General features: G+C 46.6%; 2 protein-coding genes, 1 long non-coding RNA gene and 1 pseudogene across 11 annotated transcripts; 2 read left to right on the forward strand and 2 right to left on the reverse strand.

Annotated features, from left to right (window-relative positions):
• The first annotated feature begins 2,320 nt into the window (after positions 1–2,320).
• LOC100828532 (F-box protein At1g10780) lies at positions 2,321–4,246 on the forward strand. Its single transcript, XM_003558350.4, has 3 exons — positions 2,321–3,260; positions 3,342–3,622; positions 3,708–4,246. Exons 1-3 carry the CDS (start codon positions 2,492–2,494, stop codon positions 3,942–3,944), a joined length of 1,287 nt encoding a protein of 428 aa, XP_003558398.2. The 5' UTR covers positions 2,321–2,491; the 3' UTR covers positions 3,945–4,246.
• Positions 4,247–8,572: 4,326 nt separating this feature from the next.
• On the reverse strand, positions 8,573–9,362 carry LOC112270798 (annotated as a pseudogene).
• A 1,699-nt stretch (positions 9,363–11,061) lies between these two features.
• LOC100829131 (probable DNA replication complex GINS protein PSF3) lies at positions 11,062–14,879 on the reverse strand. Of its 2 annotated transcripts, XM_010230599.3 has the most exons (8): positions 14,529–14,879; positions 13,537–13,619; positions 13,389–13,460; positions 12,938–13,041; positions 12,579–12,671; positions 11,790–11,882; positions 11,487–11,626; positions 11,062–11,381 (listed from the first exon to the last, which is right to left on the reverse strand). In XM_010230599.3, the coding sequence occupies exons 2-8, from the start codon at positions 13,579–13,581 to the stop codon at positions 11,248–11,250; spliced, it is 681 nt and encodes a 226-aa protein (XP_010228901.1). In that variant the 5' UTR covers positions 13,582–13,619; positions 14,529–14,879; the 3' UTR covers positions 11,062–11,247. The 2 variants fall into 2 exon arrangements, with proteins under 2 accessions (XP_010228901.1, XP_003558400.1); XM_003558352.4 differs by lacking the exon at positions 11,790–11,882 and having other exon boundaries at positions 14,529–14,868.
• A 136-nt stretch (positions 14,880–15,015) lies between these two features.
• LOC100825381 lies at positions 15,016–25,204 on the forward strand. 8 transcript variants are annotated; one of them, XR_002961857.1, is made up of 11 exons: positions 15,016–15,157; positions 15,258–15,328; positions 15,420–15,482; positions 15,595–15,767; positions 15,870–16,049; positions 16,222–16,366; positions 16,491–16,618; positions 17,735–17,874; positions 18,814–19,386; positions 19,483–22,316; positions 23,269–25,204. It is a non-coding gene; the product is annotated as an uncharacterized LOC100825381 (long non-coding RNA). The 8 variants fall into 8 exon arrangements; XR_002961859.1 differs by lacking the exon at positions 23,269–25,204 and adding an exon at positions 16,751–17,603 and having other exon boundaries at positions 19,483–19,883; XR_002961860.1 differs by lacking the exon at positions 23,269–25,204 and adding an exon at positions 17,527–17,603 and having other exon boundaries at positions 19,483–19,883.
• Positions 25,205–25,809: the final 605 nt, after the last annotated feature.

A 25,809-nucleotide genomic window follows, 5' to 3' on the forward strand; every position in this document is an offset into this window, starting at 1 on the left:
GCCTGTCGCTGCTGCCTCCGCCATTGTTTTGACGGGGGAGGCGGGGGCGTGGGAGGGGAAATCGAGGTCATCGGCCGGTGACCTGGTGTACCATGCGGCGAAACTGGGCGGCGCAGGCGCTGATGTAGGCGCGACCGCAGCTTCGTCATGAGACGGCGGTGCGCCCGCCGGTGTGAGGTTCTCGAGGAGAACAGCGGAAGGTGCAGCCACGCCAACGGAAGAGGCGGTGTAGCACGTAACTTGCGGCAGCGGTGGTTGAACTCGACGGCGAGGCGGTATCTTACAAGCATACATAGTCGGATCCCCTCATCACGCTACAAACGCACCTACCGCCGGCCGCTACCGCGCGGGCCTCACACCTCCTTCATCGTCGCGCCCGCCCTACGACGGGCGGTGGTCCGTTCCTCCAGAGGCGCCGCCGCGGCCGTAGTCTTCCCGGTGCTCCGTGGCGTTGTCCCGCAGGGTGCACTGCGTCTCGTCCTCGGCGGCGTGCACCCGCTGCTGCTTTCTTAACCTCGGTGGCCTCCCAGTTGATCTTTGCCGCCTCCCTGTGGACATTGGAAGGGGAATTGGGATGGGGTTGGGCGTTGCCCTCCTCGTCGCGCCCGCCCTACGACGGGCGGTGGTCCGTTCCTCCAGAGGCGCCGCCGCGGCCGTAGTCTTCCCGGTGCTCCGTGGCGTTGTCCCGCAGGGTGCGCTGCGTCTCGTCCTCGGCGGCGCGCACCCGCTGCTGCTTTCTTAACCTCGGTGGCCTCCCAGTTGATCTTTGCCGCCTCCCTGTGGACATAGGAAGGGGAATTGGGATGGGGTTGGGCGTTGCCCTCCTCGTCGCGCCCGCCCTACGACGGGCGGTGGTCCGTTCCTCCGGAGGCGCCGCCACGGCCGTAGTCTTCCCGGTGCTCCGTGGCGTTGTCCTGCAGGGTGCGCTGCGTCTCGTCCTCGGCGGCGCGCACCCGCTGCTGCTTTCTTAACCTCGGTGGCCTCCCAGTTGATCTCTGCCGCCTCCCTGTGCACACAGGAAGGGGAATTGGGATGGGGTTGGGCGTTGCATCGGAGCGGACCATGGCGATGGAATGGCGTGCCGGAGCAGGGGGCTAGCGGCCGGCCGGAGCAAGCAGCGGCGCCGACACTGCAGGGATGGAGGGGCCGTTTGGTTCTTGGCTATTTGTGCCCTACCAATTTTTGCCAACTATTGGTTAGCCAAATAATTGGCGAAGAATTTGTTGGCCCATGGTTTGCCAAAAAGTTGGCAAGTTTTGTGAAGAGGGATATGAAGAAGTTGGCAAGATTCGTTTGGCAACCAAATTGTTGGCTACTAACCAAACAAATGCCAAAATAGTATAGGTTGCAATTTTTTGGTAGGGCAAATTTTGGCAAGAACCAAACAGCCCCGGAAATTTGGATGGGGGAAGGGGGGCGATGGAGTGGCGTGCTGGAGCACTAGCAGCCTAAATATAGGGTCGGTTCTTTTCGGCTTCCTGGGCCGGCTTCTTCGAGAAGCTGCCCTTCCCCAACTTTCTAGAGAAGCCGTGACCAAAATTTGATTAGACTACTAAACTAGTTTGGACTAAACTACTTTGAAAGTATAGCAAAATTTATGACGCGGCTTCTCTGAAAGTTAGGTGAGAGCAGCTTCTAGGAGAAGCCGGTTCTAAAAGCCGAAAAGAACGCAGCCATAACGTCCAGCAGAAGGCACCGGAACGAACTCTGACAGCCAACGCATGCGCTCTCGAAAGCTCTGGAGACACGCGTCTGCATGCATGTACACCACCGCATGGCTCGCGCTGGCCGTCCCGCCGATCACTGGCTCGCATGCGGCCCTCAGATCGAAAGGAAGCCAAACAAATCATCCAGACCGGACAAAAACCGAAAAAGTGCCCGCGTAAAGCCGAAGAAAAACCGCCAACGAGCGGACGTGGAGCGTCGAGGGAGCGAATAACTCTTCGGCTTTAAGTTTGTAGAGTTATCAAATGACTATTTATTTTCTTGCGATTGTATATCTTGATAAGACAAAAAGAACCAGTAAAAGAACCTATTTCTAAACAAGTCTGCCAGTCGAATTGTTTTACAGAAATTTTAGAACTGTAGGTTGGAACTAGGCCGAACAAGTTGAAGTTTCTGGCCCAAATTAGGCTGTCCAGTCCAGATCACTCCTCCACCACCACCTGCCCATCATCCACCAAATCTGTCTCTGTACAAAATACCCAAGCCGCCGCCGCCGCCAAGCGCGAACTCCACGATCGAAAGTTCGAAACTCAAAACTCCCCCCCGTTTCCAAGTTCAAACGCCAAGAAAACAGGTCCTGACGCGCCGCGACTCCACCCGGATTCCCATTTCCCTCTCTCTCCCAGTCCCATCCCATCACATCGGCCCCCTTTTAAATTTCGAACGCCTCAGGTAGTCAGGTCACACAGAAACACACGCGCACCGACCCCTCCATCGAATTCCCCCATCTCCTCTGCCTCCCTCCCGTTCCGCGCCGCCGAAACGGATGGACTGCGACGGCGGCATGGACGCGCTCCCGGACGGCGTCGTGCAGAGCATCCTGTCGCAGCTCAGCAACGCCCGAGACGTCGCGGCGTGCGCGGGCGTCTCCCGCGGCTGGCGCGACTGCGTCCCTTTCCTCCCGTCGCTCTACTTCCAGCGCAGCGCCTTCGACGCGGCGCCGGGGCCCGGGGGCGCCTGCGCCGCGGCCGACGACGCCATCGGCCGGATGGTCGAGGCAGCGGAGCGCCTGGAGGAGCTCATCATCTACTGCCCCTTCTCCGCCGCGCTCCTCCCGCGCTGGCTCGCGATGCGGAGCGCCTCCCTGCGTAGGCTCGAGCTCCGGGTCGACTCCGCCGCCGCCGGGGATTCTGGCGCCGGATCCGGCCTTCTGGACTGCATCGGGGTCATCCCTAACCTCCAGGAGCTGAGGCTGTGGGGGCTCACCATGACGCGCGCGCCTGCCTGGGGGAATCTGGAGCGCCTCCGTGTGCTGGAGATTGTCGGTGCTTCTCTCGTGGACCTCGCGGTCTGCGCTGCCGTTGCTGCGTGCCCCAACCTCACCGACCTCGCACTGCTCGGCTGCGAGTGCTCCGGCTCCGTGATCTTCGCGCCGCCCCTGCTCGAGCGCTGTCGCCTTGACTTCGTCGGCAATGGCAGCTGCACGCTCGCCCTCGCTGCGCCCCGCGTCGAGTCCCTCGAAGTCCAGGGTTTCAACTGGATCTCGCTGCAAGGCGGCGACCGCCTCAAACGCCTCACAATTGCCAAAAACTCTGGTACCTACTGGAAGCTCCTATCAATGGCCTTCCAAGGCAGTTTTGGTTCGTTTCATCCCGGTCTAATATTATTTGTTTCAGGGACTTTGTATACTGTGGCGGTGGAGAGGCTGCCGGTATTGGAGGAGCTGTCGCTGCGTGGTGTCCAGTGGAGCTGGGGAGCCGTCAGCGCTGTGCTGCAGTGCGCCATCGGGGTGAAGCACCTGGTGATGAAGGTTGAGTTCTGTGGTGAATTTGATACACTCCAGCCTTTTCCCGAGGTGGACCTCGTTGAATTCTTCAACAGCCACCCGAAGCTCCGCAAGTTTGAGATCCACGGTGCCATGTTTGCGGCGCTGTGCCAAAAGAACAGCCTGAAAAATGTGCGTCATATCGCGTTGCTTATCGATTGCAACCCTTTCAATTCACATTGTATCTGGCATGTCTAACTTATCTCTGACATTGCAGTTGGACTCAAGGTTCTCCATGTCATACTTGGAGGAGGTCCTGATCACCGTGCGCTCCCCCTTGAATGCTGAGCAGAAGCTGATTACCCTTGAGTCCCTGGTCAGGTACAGTCCGAGGCTGCGGAAGATGGTCATTAGGATCTCCCAGATGAAGAATTGCAATGAAGCCGCAGATGATTTCTTTGAAGAGATTTGCAAGTTTGCGCATAAGAATTATGGCAGAGTGCGGATAGAATAGAAGAAGAGGTGGTTCTACATAGCTTTGTGCTTTTTGCTCTTGTGAGTTGCGTCTCAACCGATGAGACTTTTACTGGAAGCTAGTTTTATTGTTTTGTTTGTCATTGTTCATGCGGGCTGGATATCATCAGCAGTCCATCACGGTTAGGGAGATTGTTTGGTCTTTTGCCTGGAAACTTCAGTGCTCCTTTTTTCCCCTGAAAAATAAGAAACTTCTTTATTGCTGCACCTGCAACTTAGAATCGGCCCTTTGTTTGTAAATACAATTTGGTTTGTTGAGTAAAGCCTTCATGGATATGCTTAGCTGTGGATGATTTTAAAAGACATGTGCTCTAGTTGATACACCTATTATTTGGGGCTCAGTTTGTACTCCAGTTGATACACTGCTTATTCCTAAATTTCATTTGAGAAAGAATATGTGGAAATTACTCTGTTTGTTGAGTATGTAATTGTCAAGTTAAATAGTCATTAATTGACCTGCATTTTTTGCAATCCTTTCTAGTAAATGATGATATCACCGGGATGTCCTATGATCCAATGTATTTGAAGGCATCATCAAACCGTATCATCTTTCGGATATCTGAAATCAAATTCATAAAGAAGGTAGTGTAATTGAGACAACTTATAGTGTTTGACGATATTTTGTACCAAATTTCGGCGCGCAATTGGATCGACGCACGAAAAGAAAAATAGTCAGCTGCATGCATGTAGCCACTGGTTATGTCAAAAGGAAAAAAGAATGACCTGAAAATACTACATGCATGTGCATCGAGCTTAGAAACCAGCCGGGCACATATGCATGCATATGTATACGTGTACGTATTCTAGCTGGGCAAGTTAGTAATCAGTACACGAGCAATGTTAACGGGGGCATGCTTGATCGATCAGGTCACAGCACATGCACCTCTGGCCGGTGGGCCAGTGCTGCACCGGATGAGCACATAGGAAGGAGATAACGATGGTTTGAAGTTTAACTGAAGAACATCGATCTCGTCCAATCCAAACAAAAAGAACCAGAAAATCAGGAGGCCGAGCGGCCGCGTGCAGCACGTACGCACGATGCCCTGCCCGGCTCCCTATATAAGCAAGAACAGTATCGATCTGGAAGGGAGGAGGGAGACGCACGGCAGCGCTCCACGCGCGCCCAAGACGGCGGCGCCCACGACAACAAGGAGAACAGGTTATTGATCAAGATGAAGAAGAGGATCGGACGAGAGCCAGACGGAGGGCAGCGCACAACGCGCCCAGGACGGCGGCGCTCACCACAACACACAAGACGAGTACGAACAAGTCCAGGTAGGTGAACAGGAGAAGACAGGGAGCCGGGAAGCAGGCCCTAGTACCCTGGACGGCATGCAGCGAAGGAGCATGGCGGCGCCCTTGATCGAGGCATGGCCGCAGCGATCCGCGCATGAACAGGGCAGCCAGAAGAACTCGTCTAAGGAGCACGGCACAGCAGCCTCGATCGGCCAAGAGGCGCTGGCGGTGCCGACACGCCACGCCGGGCTGCCAGCCGTGCGGCTCAACCTCCACTGGCGTCTGATGACAAGCTGGCCAATTAAGGACAAGCAGACCCAAGGGATTTCTAGGTATATAATCGATCCATCTCTGCACTCTCTACTATCTCTTTTCTCTCAGGTGCATCTGGCATCGTGACGGTGCTCGCTGGAAGATGCCCAAGGAGGAGGCGCCGTTGCCGCTGAGCGGACGCCGAGTACTTACGGCAGGAAGGCCGACCCATGCAGATCTTCAACATCAGAAATCAGCAACGACGCCTTCGTCACCATCGACCCCGACCACCTCCGGCGAGGGTTTGCGGGGCATGGCCGTACATACCGTCGTCGTCAACTCCGGCGAGTCATGCATCTTGCCGGCCGGTGCTCGTTGGGATTGGCCGTCTGTCAATCATGGCCGCCCGTGGTTGAAGCTCACAGCATGAAGCACACGAGAGCTGGCACGTATGCATGCATAGGTGCACGTACGTACGTGCATGCATCAAGCATTAGGTGTGCATGGCTCGTGCATGCATGCTGGTCATGGCACCAGCGACATTAGAACAAGATGGAAGCAGCGCCATCGACGCATGGTGCTGGCTGACATGCCGCGCAGCCCCGCACTCTGCAGCGGCTAACAGGTATGTGTTCTCTATCTACCAGGTGTGTTCCGCAGGTGCAGATCAGAAGCGTGCAGCAACGCGAGGGAGGTAGCACAGTAGTGCCGCCGGCCGACTGCGCTGACCACGCGCGGTTCACAGACGGCAACGGAGTCCGGCAGGACACCGTACTTCATCACCAGCTCGTCGTAAACACCCCGGTTTCACCACCAACACGGGGCTAGGCCGCGCGAGACGAAGGGCAGCGCTGGGACGCGCCCAAGGCGAACCGGTCCATGACGTGCTCAAGGCGAACAGATACATGGACATTAAGGCTATGCGGCTGCCCTGACCGCGGGCACGCGCTTGTCCAAGGCGGCGCCGTACAGGAAGATGACGTTCTTCTTTCATCGTGGTACGTACAGATTCCTCCATTTTTCTACCCAGGTGTCATGGAGGTGCGTGCAGGAGGCATGCCATTGTCTCCGAAACTTAGCAATCTCGTGATTACCGTCCGGACCGTGCACCACATTCTAGCGCCCGACTGATGTGGGGCACCATCTTCATCAACGGCCCGTCAACATCCGCCTGGGCACCATCGTGTGCGACGGTGTGGACGCGGGGGACGTCTACACATTGCCCCCCAGGCGGAGCGCTGTCTTGCTGAACAGGACGTTGTCTTCATCTACAAGCTAGCTGACGTCCATCTGAACACCGCCACCGGTGGCGGCGCAGTTGTTGGCGATGTCTACATTGTCTATGTCAGAGGGAGGCCCCCGTCGGCCTGCAGGTCTCCTCCAACTGTCCAACGCTGCTGCTCGCGGCGGCCTTCTACGTGGTGTCCGTCGAGACACGTCCATATAGGATGCTTGTCTTGGCGCATCCTTCACCAACCCGGCATCGTGCCGTCGCTCATGGCGGCCTTCCGCCCGGTGTCCATCGAGACACCACCACACAAGGCGCCTGTCTTGGCGCATCCTTCACCGACCTGATGTCGTGCAAGACGCCGCCGCTCGTGGCGGCCTTCTACGAGGTGTCACTGAGACACCGTAGCTGACGGCGCCCGCTTCGGCGCACTTTTCACAGGTTATCACCATTCTAAGACACCCACGGCTTGTGGCGGCCTTCTACCCGGTGTCCGCCGAGACACCGCCATACAGGGCGCCAGCCTTGACGCATCCTTCACAGTTTATTAGCATCGTGCCATTCGTGGCGGCCTTCTACGTGGTGTCCGCTGAGACACCTCCATACACGGCGCCTGACTTGGCGCACTCTTCACCAACTTAGGATCGGTACACCACCACTCGTGGCGGCCTTCTACGCGGTCTCTGCTGAGACACCACAATACACGGCGCCCACCTTGGCGCACTCTTCACCAACTTAGGCATCAGCACGCCGCTACTCGTGGCGGCCTCCTATGTGGTGTCCGTCGAGACACCACCATACACGGCGCCCGCTTGGGCACATGCTTCACCAACTTATGGCGAGGTCTCTTGCACCTCCGACAGCACTACATTGTCGTCTTCAACATCAAGTCTACTCTCTCATCCACATTGCCGATGGCGTTCCGACAGCTAACCATCTTCTCCAAGCATCGGCGAGGCAAAGCCACTCCACCGACATGTCCATGCACTGATGAAGTACATCACCACTTCACATGCTCTTGCTGGCACCGACGAGGCAAAAGCAAGACATCATGTCCGGTCCAACGAGACGGACATTTTACAGGCTGGGTACCGACGAGGCGAAGGCCACTTCATTAACCTGTCTAGTTGACAAGGCGCGTGTCAGCTAGACACTTCATCGTACATCGACAAGACGACGGAGCACGTTGTTCGGCACCTGCACGGTCGAACGGTCGTGGCTTAGCATCGACGGAGCGGGGCCGTACCACCCCTCTCTTCCTCTTCATCACCGCCATCTTCTACACCAAGCACAAGGAGAAGACAAGACTTGAAGACGACACCGTTGTAGCAGCTTAATCGGAGGTGGTCTACAGGCCTGACCTGCGGACGTAATTAAGCGGGAGCTTTCCGATGCCCCGTGAACCAGGAGACCACAATCGCCCATGTCATGTTGGCCATGCTAGTAGGCCACACGGAGCGCATTATTTATAGGAAACTTGTAATTTCGTTTCTCGATACGAGATTAATAAAAATACATGTTTCCCTAATTTGTCTTTATTTATTTGTTTACATTAGTACACTGGCACGCCCGCACCCTTTCCTTTCCCCTGGCGCGTTGAGAAATACACTCTCTGCCTTAGAGAGTTTTGGAATATGTTATATGCTGAAGCTAATGTATTTGGGAAGAAGCTATATAGTAGGCAGTATGAGCCTGAGAGTGAAATGAACATGAAATATGTTATATGCAGACCTCTTCAAATCCACATGCTATAGTTTCGGTTTAGGCCAAATAGTTTTAATCATAAGATCTCCAGGCAAATGATTGCGAAATGTTCACACAATACATCTCATCTCCACTTCTAAAAGGCTTTTAGCTTTGTCTTACATGATTACATCAGAAGTACGATCTAATTAAATGAGTTTCTTCTTGCGGAAAAACTGCTTGAGATACCACAATTGCGCATATGAGACAATAATACACACGGCAAGCGACATTAGGCTCAACAAGTGACTTTCAAATTCGTCCATTGACTTATCTCTGCCATGGATTCTTCTCTGCATTGAGATTTGAGAACCAGATTGTTGATCAGACTAGTAGCATCAACATATACAGAAGAGCAAGTTACCTAGCTGTATCTGAGGAGGATCAAGTTTTCAAGGATTGCTTGAACAGCTGATTCTAGCTTAACCAGCTCCAAAGCGACTCCCTGTTCAGGGACAAAGACCGAAATCCGGTACATTAATGAATAAATCTGGCAGGCACATTTATTCGATTGCCGAGTCAGATGCTTTCACCTCAAGCTTTTCTTTCTTAGCAAGAGCGTCCCAATCCTTTGCTGCAATCCCCAATTTCCACTCAAGGCTGAGGTTTATCACCATGTCCGTCATATCAGCCGAAAAGCAGGCTTGGTACATTTCAGCTTCCGCTGGGGTAAATGCAAACTGTCCCTGCGACGCTCTGGAACTGCGGTGTAGGACGTTTCCATAAAGGTGATGTCACCTGCAAGAGCAAAAATTCAGAACGAAATGACGGTGGCAATGGACGACCACCCGCATGCAACGATGTGCATCGGCGAATCGATATGATTCTTCGATCGAATAAATGTGCCCTGATCGTGCCGTCAAATCACTGTTTGACCATGGGGCGTGTGGGCTGCTCCTCGAAGAGGATCGCGTAGTCGCCGGTGACGACGACGTTGGACTGGATCTCCTCCGACAGGCACCTGCTGCTGGACACCGTCGTCGGCAGCTCCAGCCACACCGCAGCGGCGCCCCGCGCCTGCAGCTGCAGCCACCACCGCGCCCGCGCCCCCTCGCGCCATTTTGTCTGGACGGCCCATGACCGATTTGGCCGCTCTCGCTCGTTCCCCGCGGGGTTATTTGCGGTTCGCTTCCACACATTTTTATTAATGAGACCAAAAGTCATACAACGTCAATAGCGCCAACGGCAGACAACATAGTCACAGACCCACAGTGCCAGAATTGAAAAAAAAAACAAGAATGCCCCGAGGTCCTGAAGCAGAGAGAGTAAACGACAGCTGTTGTAGCACTTCAGGCCGAGACACTGTCTGCCAGTTTGTAGTCGCCAGCTGGACGTTTAGTTCTTCAACAGTCCAGGCCCCAGCACGGGGGGTCAGAGCCAGGCAATGCACAACAACTCTATTCGCCTGTGCTCCATCGCCCTGGTGAAGTTCTCCAACATCACCAGCGGCGTTTTCTTGCATCGTAGTTCCCAGCGATGGCAGAACCCCGAGGCCGCGTCCCAGATGACCAATAGATTTTTCAAGCTTTTTGCCTGAAAACACAAAGAGTTACGATGAGTCCAGATTGCCCATAAGAGAGCAGAGGAGACAATTTTATGTTTGACTGTTTAATAGAGTTGGGCACTTTTTTTAGGGCATGTCAGCGACACGACGCCAAACGATATATCTATGGCACGCAAATGACTAAAATGGCCATACTGTTCCTATGTCATACATGCATGGACATTTTTAGTTCCCTGTTTCTGCACGCCACCCCATGTCATGGAAGTTACGGGAGGAATTCAGGTCGTACGAACACCCTTGCTCCCGTACATTAACATTGTACTGTATGATACTCCAGTTGGTACTGCTGCTCTGTGCCGGACAATTTGGAAAGCCAGGAATTTAGTTTGTTTTTAAAAAAAATTCCCCTGGTGATCTGCTAAAATAACATGGTTTTTTTCGATATGTGGTTGGTTGGACTATTGGTCCGGGCTTCAGAAACCGGAGCGTCGAAAGAGTCTACTGGGGGATCTTGAAGCGGCTGGAGTCAGCTGGACCTGGAACATTTTAATTGTTGTTTAGCATCTTATTTCTGATACTATCTGTTTGGCCTACGGGTCTGTAAGCTGGATGAGCTCCCCGACGCGGTACGTGTCGAGGAGCGGCTTGGCCTTGTCGGAGTGGATGGCGTCGCACCCCTCCGTGTAGTCGGTGCCGGCGTTGATGAGGATGCTGTCGGCGCCGCCCGGGTGGTCCTTGAGGAATGCCGTTCAGTCGTAGACGTGGCCGTAGACCACGATCCACGCGGAGTCCTGCGACCCGTGCTTGGTGAACTGCTTGTCGCCTGCGGTGTTCATCAAGCATACGACGTCAGACGGCACGACTGACACTCACTGAAGTATTAGTAAGATCTCTCTGACCGATTATTGTTGAGCATCTTTATTCTTTGGTGCAGCGCTACTGGCAGCAGTTGGCCACACGAATTTTGACCAACAATGGGTTTGTCTTTTTTCTCCAACCTGGCAAACTTGCCAGGGGTCCCCGAATGTTCGGTTCATGGTCAAGACTTTCCAATTTCTAGCAACTCTAGTGCATTTTCCTTCTTAATATTGGTCAGATTATAAGCAAGCAAGACCTTCGACTTCGACCATGAGATTTGCAGCCAGACAACGTGCATGTCATACCTGCACCAGATAGGATACACAGTGTCTGATCTCAGACGAATATTGCTTTCATATCTTTTTGGTTTTCCTGAAGCAACAGACCAACAAACAAGCGCACATACATCAGGTCAGCTGCTCAAGCGCTCTCATTCAAGTTTCTAACCAACTTGAACATAGTTCAAGGTGTAGTAGAAGGCCCATCAGGCAGTTTTGTCTTCCTCTTCCTGCCAAGAATGGATGCCTTCTGCAGCCTCGCACCACCAACACGCCATTTCTTGAAAGCGGCCATCGATTCCCTAGCGGACTCAAACACTTCACGACGAAACAAGACACGTTAACCCAAGCAGTAGCAGGTGATTGGTACACTACAGGAAGACAAATGGATGATGAGTAAGTGACGTAGGGAGGTGGGTGTACCTTGGGTTTCTTCTTTTGTAAGGCGTGGGACAAACTTGGGCACTGTCATTGTGGAAGAACTGTGTGATTTGCTTAGTATCTCCCTGTATCTACTGGTGAATGCATAGCGCAAGAACTGGCCAATGCTCTTGTCACTCACCCTGTCAATGTAACCATGCAATATAATTCAGTTTGACCTTTAAAGTAAGAAAGTCCAACTTAGCTAAAAAATAGCAATCCTGAGATATAAATTTTTCTTCTTCAAGGAAACCAGGAAGAAGCACTACCAAATTATTAAGAATAAGGCCAGAAAAACAAGGGTACCTGTTGATAGTTCTTATATCCTCGACAGTACCACTTGTGGACTGAGAGCGTATCTGGTGCACTGGGGCTTGTGTGTAAGAATATAGGAAAATTCTGAATTTTTTTAGGTGATAGACACAACATATATCCATCATCACGCAAGAGTTGAAATCCCAATCAAAAAGTAACATGAGGTACAAAATAGAAATCCAACTTGGATTCACTACTATTCGCAGTGTGTTTTATCTGTTTGTTTCTCCAGAATTTTTGAAGTTTCATACAATATCAGGTACAAGTCGTGTCTATCACATATAAAAATTTCAGAATTTTTCAATATTTCTAGACAGTTGTTACCAAGTCGGGTGCACCACAAGCCCACGTGCACCAGATATGTTCTCCATACGGCCTACTACCAGAGAGTATGAGCACTAAAAACTTTTGACTTTTTTGGCAAATGTAGCCGTTGCCCTCGTTGCATCCCGATTCATTCATTTAATTAAAATGGTGCAGGCTGGCTTATGCCCGCCGTAGTTCTCCTAAAAAAAAGAATTTAACAAGTTGCCATTCTGTAGCTCCCCCCCACCAGTGACCATTCAGTTCTTCCTTGTGGTTATTGTAAGTTGTACAGCTGTATTAAGGACCATCAAAATTCTGTAAAGCAATTGGGTGGGTATTTTGTATCTAACTAAGATCATATATAAACATATAAATGATAAATTAAGAATTTAAGAATCCAAAATGACAGGTACTGAGATAGAACAAAACCCTGAAACAAAATAGTATTCGTAGTTGAAGCCTTTCAGCACTTACAAAGGAACAATCTTGCATCCTAGCTCATAAAAGTAAGGACACCGGATCCTCAAATCAACACAGGCTGCATCAGCTTGGATCTCCTTCCGAGTTCTGCAGCATTATATGACCGTAAGCCATCTTTTCTAGGAACCCTATCAGAGTACGAAATACGTAGCTCAAGCCACAAAACAACCGATGGGTAATTAACTTAAGAGTGATTATTAACTTGAAGTTTTGAACTTGATGTGAAAACCTTTCATGTAAATTTGTTGAAATGGGAATAGTAACTACATACTATTGCATTCAGCATAATTTAGTGCCCCAAGAAGAATTTTTGTGTATGCAATAATGGAACAACAGATAGCAAAGACACTTACTTCTGGGTGAAGCAAGGAGGTACACTTATTGACACCGCTTGTTCTAGAGACAGCATCCCATGCGCAAGCCAAAATGGAAGGTCTACCTTAGCACCCTTGTCAACCTGAACATAAAGAATGTAAGAAGTTATCTTTTTATACAACAGAGAGCATTTCCATTTTCCGCAGTAGCAAGAAAAGTATTTTAACTCCCTGTTGGTGTTCATTGAAAAATATGGCGCAGGTTACGACATAACGAAGCATCTAGTCTTCCAAATCAGTTTAACAAGATAAATTGAACAACTATGTACAGTGCATATTAGGGTAAACATCATTTACCTAGTGCACAAATTCCAAAATTAATTTTCTCAAGAATAATCAGAGCATAGGCAGAATTTTCAGCAGTACCACATGATCAGGTTTAACATAGACTGAAACATAAATGCACATAAGACACTGGACAGCGACTTACGGTGTTCCTTTCAGCACCAGGATCTAGCAGGCCAACACCATTTGCAGTTACTTGGAAAACAACCGAAATAGACTGCAATTACAGTAGAACATATTCACGACATTTGTACAAGCATAAACAATGCAGAAGATAAGACGAAGATAGTTACCTCCTCCTCCATGAGGATGTCATCTACGTCATAGTAACAAGGCATTCACCAAGTGGGACAGATCACTGTTGCTTATCTTAACCCTGCATGAACAATTTGCACAGCGCAGATGAGCATCCAGATATTTTTATCACTTAAAAAACAAAATAATGTAGTTACTATTGATTCATACTAACTTTTCGCACCAATATCAACAAATATATAGCATCTAAAAGTACATGAACAAGAACCATCATTCACACGGTGTATATGAAAAGACACATAGTTCAATGCTCCAGTCAAGGTAAAAGTTCAAACTTAAAGCTAAATTGAGATATAGTCCAGAACAAAATTATTGCATAAAAGAGTTCTGCTGATATAGGCCCCCTTCTTTTCAACTGCGGTTTCTCCAGAAACCAGCTTCAGCTGAATTTCTGTGGGAAGCTGCTGCCACAGGAAGCTCTAGAAACTGTATTGTCTCCTTCTTTTCGGCTTCTAAAAATTTAGCTTATTTTCTGATTTGAGTAGGAAAAGTCTACGATACCCTTGCACATCAATTTTTCATGTTTAACTAGTACCGATGTATATTATTATCTGATACAATTGCTCAATGCACATAAAATCAAATCCATACATGCATCTGTACATACATTTGCACAAAATTTTCTTGCATCTAATCTGGTCCAAACATTCATCTATAACACTTCCAAATAAAAGGTCCTCGCATATCTAATACATACGTACATCAAGCATCCGGACAAAACACCTCTAAATTGATAGAAATTTACAAAAGCATATGTACGTGCGCAAGCATTGGTACACAAATGCTGACTGTTAGAGCTAGCAATTCCCGTCCACTGTCAAATTTCAGGAATGGATTAACTAGACAAGCACGGGTCAAGGGAAGGAAATTATGAATACGGATGCTCAACAGATCTTGTCTAGAAACGAAGAAGCAAACAAAAGATCTAACAATTCATTCATGTACTACTTGCTTTCCACAAGAATCTGACCCTGTTCTTAGGCTAGCGATTGGAGTGGAGGAAGAAGCGGGCGTGCTGAGGGATCCCTTCGGGAGCTACAACGACTTGGCTTGGGGCACGAATCCGGGACGGTGTGAGGCCGCGGCGGCGGATCCGGGGCGTCGGGAGGCAGAGCGCCGGCGACGAGCTCCTGATTGGGGAAGGCGGCGGCGGATCCGGGAGAGCTGGTGAGGGAGGAGTTTGCGGGGAAGATTGCGAGGACGTCGGGTCCGGGGCACTGGTGAGGGCGTCGGCCGGCGGTCGAGATGGTTGAAGTGGCCGCGGCGACCGGCGAGATGGTTGAAGTGGGACGAGAGAATAGGGAAGCTCGGGCCGAATTGGAATTGTTTGAGTTTTTTTTTTCAGGGATCACTTGGCGGTGGCAATTCCTCCGTTAATATGGCGTGCCCTCGTGTCTTCAAGTGAGAGCGAAAGGGCGCTCAACCGGCGATGCCACGTCGCCTGCTACTGTTGACTGTTGAAGCACTGTGCTCGTCGGGGGGTTGGGCAGGGCTGGCCTCTTTCCTCGCTGTTTCGTTGGTGGGACCCGCGGGCTCTGTCGTTTCGTGAGATATCCCCGTCTTTCGCGATTGCAGCCAGCGGCGGCGGCGGCCCCCTCGGTAAGCTCCCGTCCAATGATCCATCCCGACCCTCCTCGCCGCCTCTAACCCCTGACCAATTTCTCCGGTCGTTCCATCATGCGCCCTTTGTGTCGATCAGCCAATCGGGATTTCGTGGAGTTCGCCCAAGCGTGGCCTGCGGGAGAATTCTGGTTCGTGGCGTGCGATTAGGTTGGTCACTTGGTTGGTTTATGAGATGAAAAAGACATTTTTTTACGCCTTTGTAGACATGCTTTTCAGATTGTATTGATCTGCTTTTCAGGTGTAGATACAATCCATATGCAGGATAGATCAGCTCAAAAGGCTAGGACATTATGTGGATAAGGTTTGTCCTTAAACCAATAGACCATCCTGTCTTAATTTCAGTGATTTCATGCACCATTTAATTAGGTTTGGTGCATGGTAAGTGCAATATAAGTTTGAATATACTTCTGCAGGTCAAGTTCATCTTGATAGGTGGGACTTTCATGTCATTACCGGCTGATTATCGTGATTACTTCATCAGAAATCTTCATGATGCTTTATCAGGGAATACTTCTGCTAATTTTGAGCAGGCGGTTTGTTATTCGGAACATAGTGCTGTCAAATGCATTGGTTTGACAATTGAGTCGTAAGGGTCATTCAACATCTGTCCATGTTTCTCAGTTATATTTGAAAACTCTCTGTGATTTTACCATGAAACATCTAATTAGTATTATTGTCTAAATTCCAGGAGACCTGATTATTGCTTGGGGCCTCATTTGCGGCAGATGCTATCTTATGGCTGTACCCGCGTAGAAATTTGTGTTCAAATTCAGATTACATATGAGGATGTCGCACGTGACACAAACAGAGGCCACACAGTAGCTGCTGTTGCTGATTGCTTTTCGTTAGCGAAAGATGCTGGCTTTAGGTGATCATTCACTGGAAGACTAATTCCTCATGTTTAATTATCCTCCTTTCTGCTTTAGCGATAGCTCCATTGAGGAAAATGAGCTGTCATCTTGCTTGGCTTTGTGACTTACACAGTTCTTTTAATGCCTAATGAATTACCTCTTGATAGATGCTTACACACGTGATGCCAGATTTACCTAATGTTGGAGTTGGAAGAGATATGGAAAGTTTTAGGGATGTTTTTGGAAATCCAGCATTTCGAGCAGATGGTCTAAGGATCTACCCAAGTCTTGTGATTCGTGGAATTGGTCTTTATGAGCTCTGGAAAACTGGAAGGTACTACTTATCTAGCACTTGATCCTCTGTGTCCTGCTAGATCTTCTGTCTAGTCTTGTTGTTCTCTAAAGTTTTTGAGTGAGAAATGGTAACTTTTACATATGTCACATTTGTTGTGTTGTAGGAAACTATCCACCTGAGCTATTAGTGGATGTTGTAGCAAGGATTCTGTCGGTGGTATCACCATGGACACGGGTCTATCGTGTCTAGAACGATATCCCAATGCCACTTCTTATCTCTGGTGTCAGGAAGGTAACCATGGCGCATGATCTATTATGCAGTTTCAGTTTGATGTTACAAAGATGTTTCTTCCTAAACACAATTTTTCAAGCTGGTAAATGCACTTCCTTAGAATTTTTATAAATACGTGTTGTGCGCCTGCAGGTTCTAAAACTGTCGATGCACTTCCTTTTTTTTACAAAATGTTTCATTTCCTTCTGATATGCACACCCTGTGTTGGTGCTCGCATATGTCCTCCTGTTGCTGCATAAGTGCATTGCTAGTTGCTACTTCATAAAATGGTCAGGACAACTTATTTCTTTGTTAGAATGATTTGTTTATGTCTTACGATGGTGAAAAGATAGTGCAGGCAACAATAACACTTGACTGACTTCTTATCTTCTGCAAAGTCAATGATGATGTGATGGTATATTTAAAAGATATTTGTCCTTTTCGTCACTCCAGTTTAATATGGTTTTGACTTGTTTGTTTCCATCATTCTTTTATGATGTCCTATGCTTTCACTTTTCACGTTCAGATGTCATAAAAGAAATATTATGTTTACACCCTCATTTTTCAGTAGTTATTTATCTTGACCATGATATCATTGCTGCTACTACTATTATTATTAGGTCTATTGGTAGGCATTGCTTAATTGCCTTCTCCTAGACTCAAATTGTTGAATATTGAAATAGTGCTAGGCAGGAAGAATACTCTAGGATGTTGTGATCACAGAGCTAATTTGTGTACATGTTCTTTTTTTCAGAAATGAGAAAATAGTTTCCTTACTCTTACTGAATGGATTTTCCTGGTGGTAAATAAATTTCAGTCTAAAAGGATTGTCAAATATGCTTCTGATTATACAGTATGCTTAGCATAATTGCTGCCGCAAACCACATGATCTCTGCTGATAGTTTGTTGTTCGAGTCTTTGTTATGCAGCAGCCTTAAAAATATCATCGTAGAATCCTGGATGATTGTGGCTATAGCCTTCTTTAATTAAGCGGCTACCTGTTGTTGTAAGTAGTTGTAGTACCTAATTTTGAGTGCACGCTTCACACTCACTTTTTACAGTTTTATACAGATTGTAGAGTGGTACACACATTTTATTTGTCTTTTTCTAGAATTAACTTTGGTTATATAATATCAGGATGCTGCCTAGTTTCTCTCGCCACAACTAGGAACCGAGGAGTTACTACTCTTCAATGCATACTGGGCCAAATTAGAGTGTAATATTGGCAAAGATCTAGCCGCAGGCCATGGAGTTCGGGAAAATGCTCTCGAGAAAAGGTTTTACTATTATTATTTTGCTCAATTCCGTGCAATTTCCTTATGTACTCCCTCCATTCCACAATACAGCATGTATAGATTTTTCTCATTTGTTCCACAATACACCTCATTTTTCTATTGGTACCCGCGCCCGGCCAATAACTACTCACATCCTTTTATTATTAACCCAATATGAGTGGCCAGGCACTAGAAACGAGAGCTGCCTTGGTCCAAGTGCACAAATCTATATGAGGTGTATTTTGGAATAGAGGGAGTATATACTCCAATTAGTCAGAGTGGGCAAAAATTGAGCTAAATTTCCACATCTTGCATGTCTGTTCCGGTGCCTTTTATTCATTTTTTAAAGGAATAAAAAGTTTTTTTCTACTTCCTAAATGGTTGTGTTGCCATATTTTATTTTATTTTATTTTATTTTGCCACGATGATTTGCTGAGAGAAACCATTATCTCCGGTGAGACCTGACAATGTTGGTATTTCCTGTATTTGTGATTTATATAGCACCAGTGAATCACATCTCAGGCAACTAAACCTGCTACCTTTGCGATGTAATCATAAATATATGTAAATGTTGCTTCATTGAGGAATCATCTTAATGTGTCAGCTGGGAGAAATGTCACTTAGTTGCTTGTTACTCACCAAGAGATTACATTCTTATCTCTGCTTATACCTCTCGATCAGCTTGTGGTTGCTTCATGCAAGTGTTTGCCGGTACATGCTTTTCAAGCTGGGCAAGCACCATCTGCAGCCTGACCCTAGCTCTGCCAACTCATCTTAGTAATTATTTGGTGCTCTATGTCTCTCTGGTCTTATGGCATTAAGTATTAACCACATCGGTTTCTTGATCTTCCTGCACTAACTTATCCAAACGATTGTATTGATATGGAGAATGAAACTGCCGAATCATAATTGTGTGACTCGTGAGGTTCTTTCCTTCTGCAGAACTTCTGTCTGGAGTCGAGTTCGTTTGATCAAAGGCACGGATGGAAGAACCACCATCACAATGAACTGGGGAAATTTCATGCGTGCAGCCGCAATAAAAAAAGGAGACATCTTTGCTTTCATTTTCACAGTCCGATGCAACAAGCTGCGCCTCACGGTTAACCGCCTTAGCCACATAGATGGACGGTTAGTACAGACATGTGTTCCATCTTCATGCATTCAAATATTTTAATTAACACAATTGTCGGCTCTTTTATTTAATCTTTCATGTGCAGATTTGCGAAGAATCTGATCCACTTAAATAAACTTGTGTTACCCAGCTATGTCTTTTTGAAATCCCCTGTCTATATATGTGTGACCTGACTAATCTCCTAGAATTCGTTACAAACAAGAACTTTCTGTGCTACCAGGAATGAATATGAAAAAGCAAATACTTCTCGAGTAGGTACCCGTTGATCCCCGCCATCGGTTCTGATGCTGATCTTTCCATTGTTCCACATGAGATAGCAGAAGAACAATGGTAGTAAGAAGTTGAAGACAAAGCCCTGAATGCAGCTACTGCTTCCAATAAAGGTCACTAAAATAAGTCATTCAATCATGTTTCATATCAGTCGTTCCTGTTTTTTTTTTGCTCATGTTTCCTCATAGAATTGGGTTCTTAATTGACAGGCGATTTATTCTTATGCATCGCCAATGTGAAGTTGATGGTATCTGTCTAAATCTTCTACGTAGCTTCTTATTTTGATGTGTTGTTTCATCGCGGGTGATGTAGATTGGAATCAGCCTTGCGGGAATGCGGTCTGCGCATTGCCTGTACTTATGACAGTATGTTTGCACGCTCGTGTTAAAACTTAGTCAATGGTGCTATGCCAAGAACTTCCTTCTGAAGCAACTTTAGGCTCCGACATGATGCAGAAATACTGTCGTATTTTGTTGTTTATAAATGTTATTCCTCTGATCCTAAATTCTTGACTTAAACTTTGCCCAAATATGGATGTATCTATTCTTAAAAAGTGTCTAGATACATGTTATATTTCGACAACAATTTATGATCGGAGTATTTCAGTTTCTGCCTTCCTGGATGCATTGCAGGATCAAGCAAGGCAAATGAGCTCGCTTGGTCCATATGCTCATAAACTATTTCTGCTACTATACTAAAAAAGTCATTGAGAGCCTACTGACTGCTCCTCTGAGGCATAATTAGATTTACCAACATACGCTGCTGCTTGTCTAAGATACTATATCGATTCACAGTTTCAAATGGATAATAACCAATATCACCCTGCTGCTCTTCTAAGATACATGAATGAGCAAAAATCAAGCTACACCAAGGAGCCTCAAGTTTCATAAGAAGTGTGCCGAGAGCCCCCAGTTTTTTGTTTTGCACTGCAAGAAGCTGCAGCTGATTTGGCAACCACGAGATCACGCGTTCGCCCTCCCCTATTTCGTATTCCTCCCTCTGTCTCTCACAGCAACTCCTGAAGAAACCCTAATCGGCGGTGTCGATGGCAGGAGAAGTGCGGTGATGGTGCGTTAGGACTGCTGCGACAACGATGCACGGAAGGGAGGCTGTGGGTTGCCTTCCCACCTTTCAGTGCAGTGCAGGTCTCTTTGCTGCTCTTAGAAATTACTACCAAGCCGCCGCCGCTCGCCAGCCAGAGCACTGCCGCCCCGCCCTAACCCCCTCACGGTAAATCCCCTAACCACCACCATCGTCCAGCTCTCTGCCGCCCGTCGACCTGCCGCCGTCACCCACCGGCCCACCCCTTCCGCCGCCCATCTCCACCGACCCAATTCTTGATCTAATTCGCTGGGTTTGTGTAATTCTTGATCTGCTTTATTTGTTTTCCTGTTGATTAAGGCCATTGCCTCCATTGATGCGCATGAACAACATTGTGGTCCAAATGTCCAATGACGTTGACAAAGACCAAGCTGGTGGTGTATGGACGGTGCACTTCAGCACTATCTGGAGCACATCCCCTTCTTCCTTGTCCCCTTTTATGGTGGTACCAAACTACCAATCCTTTCTTTAGCTCTTCGCCGAAGCCACTATTTTAATGCTTTTGATCCGTATGATTTTTTTGGATCATGAACAATTTGGCCTGAATTGCATACAGTTTACAAAGCCGCAATGAATATGAATTATCAGGTAATATATCTGCCAAGAGCTTCAATTAGAAATAGTTGAATTTTTTGTGCAAAAAAAGAAGAAATAGTTGAATATGAAAATAGTTGAATTTGATCGTTTGGATCTAATATCACGTTATGCTTTCTTCTGAACATGCACCCATCATTTTTGCTCTGCCGCAACCCAAATTCTGCACTTAATTTTTTCGGTATCATCTCATTTGAGATCCTTGACTGTTTTTTTAATAGAATTTGGGATACATGGAGAACATGATATGCTGAAAAGCTTTTACCCTTCTAGTTATTTTAGTCTTAGAACCAAGATGTATGTGTCTTTGCCATTAAACTTTGAATTTGGTAGTTGATGTATAGTTGACATCGTGCATAACAAGGGCATGGTCTTAATTTTTCTTGTTTACATTCAAAAACAATGGCATGGTCTTATCTATTCTGCGGATTGTGAGGAACATACAAGTTTTCTTGTTTACATTCAGGATAACAAGTTATGGAATTTCTAATGCGTTATAATGTCAATTATAGTAAAGTTGATGCATTTCTGTTCCATCAGGATGACTATGCAAACTGATCGAGCATGTCAGAATGTAGTGTTTATTGGCTATTAGTACATCACAATGGTGTAACTTAGTGCATACAAATACATATTTATTCTTTCTTAAATTGGGATGTTGGATGATATTATCTTTATATTGCTACCTTATTCCTTATCCAATGCTCAATGCTTGCATTAATGGAATGCAATTATGTTTACCTCATTTTATTACACTGACATCATGGTGCTGAACTTCAACTTTTGTTCTTTTGCTGCAATGTAACCTTGCGTAGTACTTTGATTTTACTTGCCTGATTCCTGAATTATCCAATCAGGTGGCAGGTGGCCCAATATATAACATATATGCTCATGATACTACGTGCTTTGGAGCTCATATCGGTACATACATGGTCAGCTGGGTTGGTTCCTTTTGTTCATTCACATATTTTGCAAGATCTTAGGATCCATTGTTTAACCAAATCCTTCTATTGATTGTGTCGCCATCTTCTCCTTGACACTGCACCACCTCCCTATTCATGGCTTAGTCGGTGGCTTACAACACCGGAACTTCAATACTCCCTCTGTCTAACAAAGGATGTCTCAACTTTGACTAAATTTGTGCATCTATACACTAAGTCACATCTAGGTGCATCCAAATTTTGACAAACTTGAGACATCTTTTGTTGGACGGAGGGAGTATTTGACTTTGAGCACCCTCTGAGCCCTCTCAGAGCATCAGCCGTGTTGACCATACGATCTCATCACACGGGCGTCCCTGGCCTTCAGATCCGATTGTTCTGCGGCCGCTGCTCCAGAAGAAAAATCGGTAGGTTGTGGTGAATTTGTGTAGGCATTTTGTTCTGACTTGAACCGGTGTATGCGTTTTCCTTTCGATCCTCTCCTTTCTCTTCTATTTGGCTGAAATCTGCATAATGCTTCCTGTATTGGAACGCTACAGCACCAGCGCTACATGTGCCTCTATATCTTTTTTAGTTGTTCATGAGCTGTTCAGTTGATCGTTAGATAACTGCTTTCAACGGTTAGCTGTTCCCTGGTACACTTCATAACTTTGATTAGCATAGCCAAATGAAGATTTCCAAGCCTTCTTTAATTCCTTTTTCTGATCATCAATCATTAGGTTTTAATGTGCACAAACTTGCATCAAGATTGTTTTGTAACGAACAATTTTATAATTATTTTTTAACTCTATGCGATTGTCTAACCATGTCGTACTCTTTTTTTTCTGTGGGACTCACCCTCTCAAGTATAGTGGAAGCATTGCAATTAGGCAAGGTGGAAGGTGCCATTGATCCTCTACCGTAGCTTCAATAAAGACATATTTACCTTGATACTCGATGCATTGTTGGCAACATCTCTCTATACGCTATCTGGACTTCCTTTCTTCCTAATATGATTACCGAAATATACCACCCTTTTCTTCACGTATAGTGGTTCTATATAATTTCTGATAGCATTTTTTCTGTAGCAAAACTCTTGACTTCATAATATAGATTCTATAACTCCTTGGGACTTCTAAACCGTGCACCAACAAATTGTTTGTGTAAGTTTATATTGATGTGCCTCCGGTTTTCTCTTGACATGTGTACATCTTAGCAAGTTCTAAGGAGTTATGCTAATTTTGCCCTGTTTACCTACAAAATCTCTGCTGGTTGCACTGTTTGTTGTGGAAACTATCATGCATACTATTGCTAGCACTATGCACTTGAGCTTACTGCAGTTTTTTTTTGAATGGTTGAGCGTACCGCGATGATGTGCAGGCGTTTGTCCATGCCTCGCTCCCAAGGGCTGTGGCTGGATTGTGGCAGCTGGGTGCTCGGGAGAAAAGAACAGAGCTGGCACAGGTCCCATCATACTTATTATATTGTCTGCTTTTCAGTTATTCTGATTTATGCTCTTTGACAGTGTTAACATTATGTATGCCTTATTGTTGATATCTAATTGTCTTAAAAAAAATCCAGTCAGCCTTTTTTTTTTCTCTTTGACATTTTGTGTAATCAAATGATGTTTGCACTCCAAAATTTAGGTGGTAAGCTGGAATTAATCAACTAGAACAATTAATAGGGTTTACTTTATACTAACAACTTAACAAGGCTTGTGTTTCTTTTGCTGGTGCATTTTCAATATTTATGTATTAAATTGCTATTCGACTTGACAATGTAGTTTGACAAAATAGGATGTGATTTATATTTCCTTATTATTATGTTTTATTTATGCTGTGCACTATAGTGCTTTTGGGAAAAAAATATAATGAAGCATCATTGGAATTTTATCAAACAAATAATATGGTGGTGATACAAGCAATGGCATGCCAAGCATCACAGGTTTTACTCCACATTCACTACATGTTATTAACCTTTATTTCTTGTTCTTTTAGTTTGTCATTTAGCCATGTTCTAATTTCACCATCTTTCATTTTTACATGATTCAGCCATGTTATCTTTATTTGCAATGATAATCAGATTAACGTTGTCTTCTGTTAGCGCACTGTTCAATACAAGAATTGTGATGGTATGCTTTTAGCATTCCTGTAATCTCATGCAGAGCTTATTATTCTGGTTGCTTGCCTTGGATGTTCCTCTGTGTCGTAGATGCCTAGAAGGAAGCATAGGCTTATTATTTGTAGATGCCAAAATCGCCGCAGATCACAGAGTTGCCACGGATCGCTGTTTTTATTGTGGGAAACTCAAGCGTTGCATGGCAGTTAATTCAGCGGCCAACAGATCTGGGCGAATTTGAAGGCCGCTCGGGCGCGCTTCGCTTAGCCACGGATCGCTCTCCTTGGTTGCGGTGAAAAGAGAGAACGGCCCGGTAAACCGAAACGGAGGGAGTATTGTACAGGAGTAGGCCATCAGCATAAGACATGTGACTTATGCCCTTCAGTTTTATTCGAAGCATTGTTTTTAAAAGGCGCCCCTAAAGCGTTGCCTAGGCGGCGCTTAGGCGTCAGAGCGGTCTCCAACACCGAAGTGTCGATCTTGCCTTGGAGGGGCACGTGAGGCGTCCAGTGTGTCGATTAGGCGTCATAGGGCGATGCCCAGGGCAAATTGGATGCCATATGCAGGTGCAGCAGCCTCCTGTGCGGAAATTGAGCGCCCACAGGAAATTGGGGAGAACTGGTAGCGGGTGGGAGAATTGGAAGAAGTGTGGGGAGAGAGGGAGGCGCAGCTACCAGACAGCAGATAATCTAGAGAGAGCTTCTCTCTCCAGGCAGCGACCGGGCGGCGGGTCTCAGATTCGCAGGCAGCAGGCCCGCAGCCACAGCTTACTCCTCCGGGCTGGGCCTCTCTGGCGCAGTTATGTATCCCCTCATCTCTCTTCTCCTCCCCCTTCTTCCCGTGCCCTCCCATGCTCTTCAAATCACGGAAATCACTAATTATGATGCCTGAAATCATGGGCACGTAGATCGTGGCGTATTCCTATCCTTAAGATGCTACCTATCAATCATGGTTAGTTACCAATGTATTTCATACATATGAATAGAGACAATTTCGACGAAAGTTCGAATTTGCCAGGGGTACAAAAGGAATGAAAATGAATTCATAAAACATTCTTATAAAAAAATTATGAAGTACTAGAATTCTATAACTACCAAGAAACTTTCAGTCTATTCATTGGAATAGTTTATTTAGTTAATAAGTTTTTGGTACGGAGAAATAAAAGCAACAGTTCGAGTAGTATCTACAAATATTACTGAAAACATTGTAAAAATCTTTAAGGTTGGTAAATCCTATTAATAAGAGCATAAAAGGGTTTCTATTTAATGGTTTTTCTTTTTTCTAGAATAATAAATGCAAAGTTAAAAAATTCCAGCGAATAGACTTATTTTTTCCAAAAGATTAGATTCATGGTTTAAGAAAGGTTCCCTTGATTGCTGTCCCTACAAGTCCTATCCTTCAGTTAAGATGCTATTGGTGGATGCTGTCCCTATGATTGCTGAACAATATCAAGGTATGTATCTATACTCAATAGCTAATATGTTATGCTACTATAGTAGGTCTAAGGCGTCGCCTCTCCTTATGCTTTAAGCGCTTAAAAGTTAAAAAGGGGTCAGGGCGCCTCGCCTCTCCTTACTGCCTTAAAACCATGATTCGAAGGCTATTTGTTAGCAGCAGTCCATCAGCATAATACACCGCTGAGCGTCAGGGCTTATGTGGCCTTATTTTAGGGCTTGCACATACAAGCCCAGACAGACTGGAACTGAATTCAGTTTCAACTGCATAGTGGAGCTCGTCAGTGGTGGCACTTGAGCTATATTATTCATATGGTGATCTTGCTTATCACACATAATTGTCCCATCC

The sequence above is a fragment of the Brachypodium distachyon genome, chromosome 1 (genome assembly GCF_000005505.3).
Source record: "Brachypodium distachyon strain Bd21 chromosome 1, Brachypodium_distachyon_v3.0, whole genome shotgun sequence".
Taxonomy (NCBI): Eukaryota; Viridiplantae; Streptophyta; class Magnoliopsida; order Poales; family Poaceae; genus Brachypodium; species Brachypodium distachyon.

Bases quoted from the DNA above. Each gene is read 5' to 3' on its own strand.
- LOC100828532 (XM_003558350.4), top strand. From the start codon at position 2,492: ATGGACTGCGACGGCGGCATGGACGCGCTCCCGGACGGCGTCGTGCAG. The intron at 3,261-3,341 runs GTACCTACTGGA...TATTTGTTTCAG, and splicing joins CACAATTGCCAAAAACTCTG to GGACTTTGTATACTGTGGCG. The intron at 3,623-3,707 runs GTGCGTCATATC...CTGACATTGCAG, and splicing joins AAAAGAACAGCCTGAAAAAT to TTGGACTCAAGGTTCTCCAT.
- LOC100829131 (XM_010230599.3), bottom strand. From the start codon at position 13,581: ATGCCTTGTTACTATGACGTAGATGACATCCTCATGGAGGAGGAG. The intron at 13,461-13,536 runs GTAACTATCTTC...CTGTAATTGCAG, and splicing joins ACATCCTCATGGAGGAGGAG to TCTATTTCGGTTGTTTTCCA. The intron at 11,627-11,789 runs GTACCCTTGTTT...TTACATTGACAG, and splicing joins GATATAAGAACTATCAACAG to GGTGAGTGACAAGAGCATTG.